The following is an 8,768-nucleotide window of genomic DNA, read 5'->3' as shown; positions in this document are numbered from 1 at the left end:
GTGTGCTGGTTTGGTGGGGTTATGTTTTATTTGTATATCTGTGTGCTGGTTTGGTGGGGTTATGTTTTATTTGTATATCTGTGTGCTGGTTTGGTGGGGTTATGTTTTATTTGTATATCTGTGTGCTGGTTTGGTGGGGTTATGTTTTATTTGTATATCTGTGTGCTGGTTTGGTGTACCAACATACATGTAAGTGATGGCAATGTACACAATCTAATCACAGCTTACAGATTGTGGAATGATTGTGTACATGCAGGCCGGGTCACCTTTTGCAATAACTCAAAATAAGTGCAAGATAATGTTAAAAAACAGGAAATCTTCATGTTAAAATTATTTACAGGAATTGACAAGCTACTTTTGAACTACAGTGTCCTCTGTACTGGTCCTAAATGCAAAGTAGTCCTAGGTTCAAAGTACATGTAGGGCGACATTGTCCTCTGTACTGGCCTTAAATGCAAAGTAGTCCCCAGGTCTAAAGTAGGGCTACAGTGTCCACTAGGACCCCCCATCAATTGTCCCACTTATCATTTTGAAATATCAAGTGGAATATACTGTATTCCGGTTACTGAAGTTCCAGTCATTTCCCAAGTAATCACCACAAGAGGGCGCACCAATTTTTTTTTTTTTTTTTTTTTTTTTTTTTTTTTTTTTTAAAGCACCAAATTTGGCAAAGTGAAGGCTAGTATTTGTGTCATGGTCATTACATGACTGGTTACATGAAGCAGTGAATGGAATGTGTGTGAAAGAACTCTGAATGTACATAGAGTATTTCAGTATTGGTTAGGCATGTTTTGAGTACTGGAGGTTGCTGATAAAATAGTATTGTGGGAACAATTTAGAGAATGTGTGGTAACTTAGTGTGTGCTGTGTTTTATGCTAAATTACTCTTATATTACTACTAATCTGGCCCTCAGTTCCTGCCAACAAATGGCTTGTGAACAGCACTCCTAGTGGCCAAACCATGAAATCTTTTATCTTTTCTATAAGGCCTAAAAAATAATCATTTGGTTCTGGTTACCCGACCCCGCCTAGTTTTTTACTGCCAACTTTTTATACATATTTTTATACATGTGTATTGTAGTGATTGGCATTGTAAATGGAAGTAACATGATTTAATATGTAAATTGGCATGACATCAAAAGACATCCCTATACTGTACATTTTAAAACAGTACCTTGTAACAGTGTTATTGAAAGTGACTTTAGTGACCATATGGATGGATTGGCTATTTATTTTGGATTTTTAATTTATAAAACAATTTTATCATGGCTTCCTACTTGAAAAAATCAATGTGAAACAATGCAGACCAAATCTGTGTTTATAACTAAATACATAGACAAAATGTCACAATAGTACAGCACTCATAAATTAGCTGAGCTGGAAAGATCTCTTTTCATTTACATGTGTCTGAAAGGAATTTCATGAGTGGAACTTTATCATGTGAACTAGTATACTTCTAATACAGAGTTAAACGTTTCTGTATGTTCTAAATTTTGTTTAGGCCTAAAAAAAAATTGTTTGGTTCCGGTTCCGGTTACCCGACCCCATCTAGTTTTTCATGCTGACCCTAAACATTTGTTTATGTATTCGAGAAAACAATAAAAAATCGTGAAAATTGTGAAGTCTCGCGAGAAATAGTGGATGCAGAAACTGACCAACTTAAAAAGACAATATGAAATTGTTCTTCCAATCTGTAATGATAACACAAAAACACCATACGGAAAACAACGGAAAACATAACTACCTGAACTAGACACTCACACATAAAAAAAAAAAATGTTTAAAAAAAAATAGAAATCTACCTACCAAACCTATTCTAAAATTGAGCATAATCTGAAACACAATTTTAGGCCTTATAACTAATAATTCTTATTAGAACAGTAAGGCCACGTCCAAGTTTTGATGTTTACTGTTTGTCGTCTGCTCAAATCTGAACGTTGTCGTCCACAGTGGTAAATGAATTCTGCGAATTGTCAATGAGGCAGAGTAGTTTATGGGAAATTATGAAAGAAATTTACCGAGAAAGCAGTCGAATAATCGTGTATTTGTACAAATCATCGCCTACTACCTAAGTAGTATAGCTATAGTATATATATGGACATGGTCAAGGCACGGTTAATTCTCAACTCGGCTGTATAACTTAGTGTAAATGAAACAGATATTGGCCCGTCATAAAAATTAACCGAGTCCAAGAGTTTACTTACCATTAATCAAAATAGAAACTTGTCTGGGATCCTGTCCTAGAGTAGTAGTCATCAATCCGAGTGGGATGTTCCCGTAATTACAATTTACCATGCACCATGCTCCTGCGAGTCGCGAAGGCGATATTTCCCAACCACTTCAACTTCCTTGACATATGCAGCGCCTCCTTGCGGTTGAGTAGAGGGAAGAAATGACCACAAGGTGGCGCTGCATATAGAGAGTGACATTAGTCAAACACTGAGAGGTGGTTGTAATGGACCGATCAATGTCCAGATTAGAAACAACTAGCGGATAAAATACACCCAGTCACTGCACAATACGTCCATGGTCGACGTTCGGAGTTAATAGGCGTCAGATTAGCTTTCTTAAAAGCAGGCAAATGAAACCACATTAACGTTTACGGTATCGGACAGGTGACAAAATTGTCGATGTAATATTATAATGATAAAGTTTGCATCTTAAGCAATATCTCGGTTACTTTTATTTATTTATTTATTTATTTATTTATTTATTTATTTATTTATTTATTTATTTATTTATTTATTTATTTATTTATTTATTTATTTATTTATTTATTTATTTAGTTCGTTCGTTCGTTCGTTCGTTCGTTCGTTTGTTTGTTTGTTTGTTTGTTTGCATAACAGCTAATGTACATTTTGGTATCAAATAGTATACTTCCTCTTGACAAGGCAGCGAAATGCTATCTTTTAAACCGCTTTTAACCCATTTTATATAACTGCAAATGTGGAAACATTTACGAAATGTGTCAACTGGAACCTCTAGCCTTGCTCACTCACTCACTGCCACTAGAGGGCATAGTATCAGATAATACCCAAAACAACTACCAGTATATCCCCGACCCTATGATGCACTGCTCCAGTGAAATGGCAGACCTCTCTGTACATATCTCCAGTTATCGGACATTAAAGACATACACAACGAATAACACTATATAAACGCACATATAAGTTTCAAGACTGAATAAACCAAACACATTTTATCTGCATAAGATGACTTTATTTATACAATAGCAGGATGAAAGGAAAACAAATCTGAAGTTACATGTGAAGATGAAAGAGAGCAAACAGGTGTAGGAAGGAGTCCTGGACAACAATTATTATAGACGCCAATTTATTCCAGCTTAATGTCGTCGAGTGGCATTACGCGTTGTTGTGGTTATATGAAGTCGTTGCAACAACATGAACCTGGAGAGAGAGAGAGAGAGAGAGAGAGAGAGAGAGAGAGAGAGAGAGAGAGAGAGAGAGAGAGAGAGAGAGAGAGAGAGAGAGAGAGAGAGAGAGAGAGAGAGAAAGAGAGAGAGAAAGAGAGAGAGAAAGAGAGAGAGAGAAAGAGTTAGTAATTCACTTCTAACACGACACATTGATTACATATGTTCTTATTATTGCATTTAACTTTAATTATCAAACATAAAGAAACAACAAAGTTTTATGCAAAGCCCGTCTTGTTTGCTTTAAAACGCACTGATTGTTTATTCAAGACGAATGACATGACATAACAAAAATGTGCCGGAAACAGGATGATGCATGTATAATCCTAATCCTAAACAAAGTCATGGTAAACGACTATTTTGTGAGTGTAGTAAGTTGATTGGTTCATTGTAGTCACATGGTTTCGAAACAATAATATACAAACAGTTTTTCGTCAGCTTCAATGAATTTAGAGGAAGCTTGAACCGTATCTCTGAGTAAATATTTCAGCTGGCCAACAGAAAGATTTTACAAAATTAATTTCATCGCAAAATCAAAATACAATACTCTCCAATCTATATAAAAAATCACAACTCAAAGAAAATGCGTTTCATTTTCAACGGCATCTATACGTATAACTAAATACTGAAGTAGAATAGATACTTACTAATCATTTCACAGACGACTCCTTTTGATCTGGAGTCACAGTATTCGTCATCAAATAAACCGTCATTTTCAAATCTGAACCTGTTGAGGAATAACACAATAATCACGTGATGACATTTGAGGAAAGTCAATACACACATCATATGTGTACTAAATTAATAGAATGGTGTAGTTATTCCTATCACAGTTGACCTGTCACAACAATTACTGTATAGAAATGCAATACGCAATAGGTACTGTGTTATACGTCATAGATATTGTGTTATACGTAATACATATTGAGTAATACGTAATAAATATTATACAGAACAAATATTGAAATACATGATATATTGTGTAATAGGTGATATATATTGTGTTGTACGTTATACATACTGAGTAATACGTAATAGATATTGTATTATACGTAATAGATATTAAGTTATACGTAAAAAAAAAATTGCAATATGTCACAATTTGTCTAGAGATTTCAAAGTTTATGTATAATGTTTAACCACACAAAATGACAAAAATAACATGAACACTATTTACTTGCCCGAACAAAAAAGTCTGTCACAATGACTCCAGACAATATTGTACTATGTACAGTATCGTAAATAATTTACCAATCATAAAAAACATAATGCCAAATGAATACACATTCCAAATGTTACTGTTATTTGATTATAAAACAGACAGACAGACAGACAGACAGACAGACAGACAGACAGACAGACAGACAGACAGACAGACAGACAGACAGACAGACAGACAGACAGACAGACAGACAGACAAAGAAAAAAATGCTATACAAAGAAACAAATATATTGTTACCAGAGTTGGCCACAGTCTTGACCCTCTGCAGGGTTCTTGCTTGTGTTATTATCCGGTTCGTCTGCTGACCAGTTTAAGTAGCATGCCGGACTTCCATCTTCCCAAACATAGGTCCCTTCCTCCTCTCTATCATTCAAACCGGTCCAGAAGCCATAATTGTTGATGCATGGTGGCAAATCAGCCCCCTTTGCAATAATACGTTGTGTAATACCCAAGTGGAGACCTGCACTGTCAATACGAGCTAAATGACCGCCTCGAGCAGCACAGAATTCACTAGCTGCTTCCTGTAATGTATTACCATTTCTCTTAGGTTGATGGCTTTCGCAGAAGATTTCAAATTTCCTGCAGAAACAAACACTTGCAGCTGTTGATTAAAAAAAAAAAAACATTTATACAGTGACAGTGTTAAAACGTAATGGCACTCACAAATTGTATGTATGTATGTATGTATGTATGTATGTATGTATGTATGTATGTGTGTGTGTATGTATGTATGTATGTATGTATGTATGTATGTATGTATGTATGTGTGTTTCCTTTTTTGTGCGTGTGCACGTGTTTGTATGTTTTGTTTGTTTGTTTGTTTGTTTGTTTGTTTGTTTGTCTCTCTCACTTATGTTCTTTGATAACACCAAACAAATCGTACTCACCGGGTTCTGTGTGGCCGTATGATTGCTACAGAAAATATACCAAATAGAACGAGTGAATTAACATTCGAAGCCAAAATATTGTACAGTCAAAATATTGGACAGTCAAAATTAATGTTCTGTTAGCTTATACACATTGACAGCTATAGTAAGTTTAGTGAATCGAATATTTTGACCATGACGTACAGTAAGGATATCAGCCAACACAGTGGATTGGACCACGTGATAAATTGGGGGGTAGGGGGTAGCAATGATCATACATACATACATACATACATACATACATACATACATATATACATACTCAAAGGACGAAATCAAAACCACGGGTGAGGCGAAAATTAGACCTACATGCCAGACAACGAGTCTTTTAAATGTACCAAGTTATATGATCTGTGAGACGTGATATTCATTTATTCTGGACAGTCCTTCACCATATCAGAGCTTAGAGTAGAGTAGAGTCGGTAGAGTCAAACTGAACGACTCTCTGCTTTAAATACAGCATAACAATTTGATATACACATACCGGGGATCATAACCCCTAGTACTAAGAGGCAAGGCCTTGAATCACTCGGCGACTGACAACGTGTTCTCATTGTACTTGCAGCATTTCCAATAGACAGAGGTATATATGTCCGTGGTAGGATTTTAACATAGTTATATACAAGGCGTCGGGATTTTTGTTAGCATCAACTCGACGTACTTTAAGAATGGCGTGTAATCACTAGATCCGAAAGAGTTCCAGGATAAATATTTCAAATAATTTTCGTATCTGTCATGAATCTACAAGTTTAGTATTTTAAACGATAGCGTGTCTGAAAAACAATTGTCTCCATGGCTTCTTCTGTTTCATTTTTAGATAAGACGGGAGAATGTAATCCTTTACTACTACAATACTGGCTGACCAGAAAGATTTGATAGTTTATGTGTCATTTGCATAAGGTCTGCAGTTTCTTTTCGCTTCACGCTGGTATTAGCGGTACGGTGTAATCAAATGTCGAAAAACCAGGAAAGCAAGTGACACCAAAGTAATGTTGCACTACATCGGCATCTGTAAAGTCGTCCTAGCTAAAAGGGCATTTCATACACTCTCATGAGATTGAAATACCAAGATATTATTTTTATATAGTCTCGACTTTGCCGGTTATCGTTTGGCGACAGTTAAATTGACTGACGAGAATACAACAGAGGTTACGTAGTACTATACAAGGGTGTTTAAACACCAAAGTCATTAACGAGAAGGATATTACGAAGACTTTGTAATCAAGAAAAATATATTTACCGTGACGGCTATCACCAAAAGGAACACTGCTATCAATTTCAACTCCATTTTGTCTGAAAAAAATGGACGAACAACCGTTTCATATTTACAAATTTACAGAATGTACGATTGTTATCGTTGTATCCTTCACAATTAAGTAATTATTAAGTTTACATTTATTATTGCATTTTCTTATCGATCTTCACAATTAAGTAATTATTAAGTTTACATTTATTATTGCATTTTCTTATCGATCTTCATACTTCAACGAAGATATTCAACTTTTTATATAAATCAAAATCTGTAACGCCTTGACAGATTATAGCAAAAAATGAACTCTTAGTCTTACACGTGACTAACTGAGAAATACACATCAAATATTTCACATCGAAAAGTAATTTACGAGTACCCTCTGGTCAGAATATACTTACTAACGGTAATAGGTGAAGCTTTTATTTGTTTTTTTCTTATACCTAAATTGTATCTACACATAGAGGACATTTGTAATTCTTGTTTTAAAAAGGGTTTCAAAAATATGTAAAGAACAAACCGATCGCAGAAGTTGACTAATTGTAAATAGAAAGAAAAAAATTAAAAATATAGCCCAGTTTTCTATTTAGCTACATGCCATTATTCGGTGGTCAGTTTAAATGTGTACAACATTAGAATTAATTTTTACAAGGTTTTTGCGAACATATAAAAACATTAAGCTTACCTTAGTTTGTCAACTTCTGGGTTCTGTGATAAAAGTCTGACCTCAACTCAGCGGTTGTGGATGTAACAGTGGACAATATAAGCCTTTTTATCGAGCTATTTTTTACGGGGGTGCCTCATTAATAATCCTACGCCCTTATTTTTCCAGCAAAATTCAGCTTCGCCAGTTAATGAACTAGGAGTAACACCCCAGTATTAAAAAGATATATCTATAAATCAAAATTCTGATATCAATTTACGTGTCACATACTGTCCCTAATTTATGCACACCTGGAGTAAATCGCACTTAAAACTCTCTCTGTATGACAGCAAGAACATTACGATTTGTCTCTCTTTTAGAGAAACACAAAAGTCAAAGCTGATATATAGAAAATAGTTCTCACCAAATCAGATTGCAAAGTAATCAGTCACACTAGAAGGAAGTCACTGTCTCTAAAAACCTGCTGACAACTCCACTATTTTCAGAACATTGGTTTCATTCTTTATAACACACACTAGTATCATGTACAAAGGTAAGTATCCATACATTGTCTATTTCCACTCACACACACACTTTTTTTCAACAAGTGTATTTATTTTAAACGACTTGAAAACTAGTCAAATAACATTGACAAATGGAGTAATCAATCATTTCTCCAATTTCAAATTTATGAAAATGGACTACACCACAATAAATGAGGTGTTTGTGGGGGGGGGGGAGAGAAAGAAAGAAAGAGACAGACAGACAGACAGACAGACAGACAGACAGACAGACGGACGGACGGACGGACGGACGGACGGACGGACGGACGGACGGACGGGCGGGCGGGCGGGCGGGCGGGCGGACGGACGGACGGACGGACGGACGGACGGACAGACGGACGGACGGACGGACGGACAGACAGACAGACAGACAGACAGACAGACAGACAGACAGACAGACAGACAGACAGACAGACAGACAGACAGACGGAGATAAAAGGATTAGACAGGAAGTGAGAAAAAAGATGGCGACATATACAGAGACAGACATGTATGGGGACGGAGACAGACAGAGGGAGGGAGGGAGCGAGGGAGCGAGGGAGGGAGGGAGGGAGACAGACAGACAGAGGGAGAGGGAGGGGGAGGTGCATGTTAAGGGAAGAAGGGTGGGTGGGTCCTACTAGGGTGGGTGAGTGGGTAAGACAGTGGGGGACAAACAGACATCTTCTTAACACATATAATAGTCATAATTTATCCCGCTTGCCAAGTTGAATTGATGACTTCATTGATTCAAAA

At 36.3% G+C, this 8,768-nt stretch overlaps 1 protein-coding gene and 1 long non-coding RNA gene across 2 annotated transcripts in view; one reads left to right on the top strand and one right to left on the bottom strand.

The window, feature by feature from the left end:
* Nucleotides 1-5,167: 5,167 nt before the first annotated feature.
* Nucleotides 5,168-6,860, bottom strand: LOC144452806 (uncharacterized). Its single transcript, XR_013482369.1, has 3 exons — nucleotides 6,819-6,860; nucleotides 5,540-5,564; nucleotides 5,168-5,253 (listed from the first exon to the last, which is right to left on the bottom strand). It is a non-coding gene; the product is annotated as an uncharacterized LOC144452806 (long non-coding RNA).
* Nucleotides 6,861-8,013: 1,153 nt separating this feature from the next.
* Nucleotides 8,014-8,768, top strand: part of LOC144453114 (C-type lectin mosGCTL-1-like) — a 5,414-nt gene continuing 4,659 nt past the window's right edge. Inside the window, exon 1 of the mRNA XM_078144392.1 lies at nucleotides 8,014-8,023. Coding sequence (XP_078000518.1) covers nucleotides 8,014-8,023 — 10 coding nt within the window. The remainder of the gene's footprint in view (nucleotides 8,024-8,768) is intronic.

The sequence above is a fragment of the Glandiceps talaboti genome, chromosome 23 (genome assembly GCF_964340395.1).
Source record: "Glandiceps talaboti chromosome 23, keGlaTala1.1, whole genome shotgun sequence".
Taxonomy (NCBI): Eukaryota; Metazoa; Hemichordata; class Enteropneusta; family Spengelidae; genus Glandiceps; species Glandiceps talaboti.
Note: the sequence above shows the minus strand (reverse complement) of the source record. Positions and strands in the feature narration are given on the sequence as shown.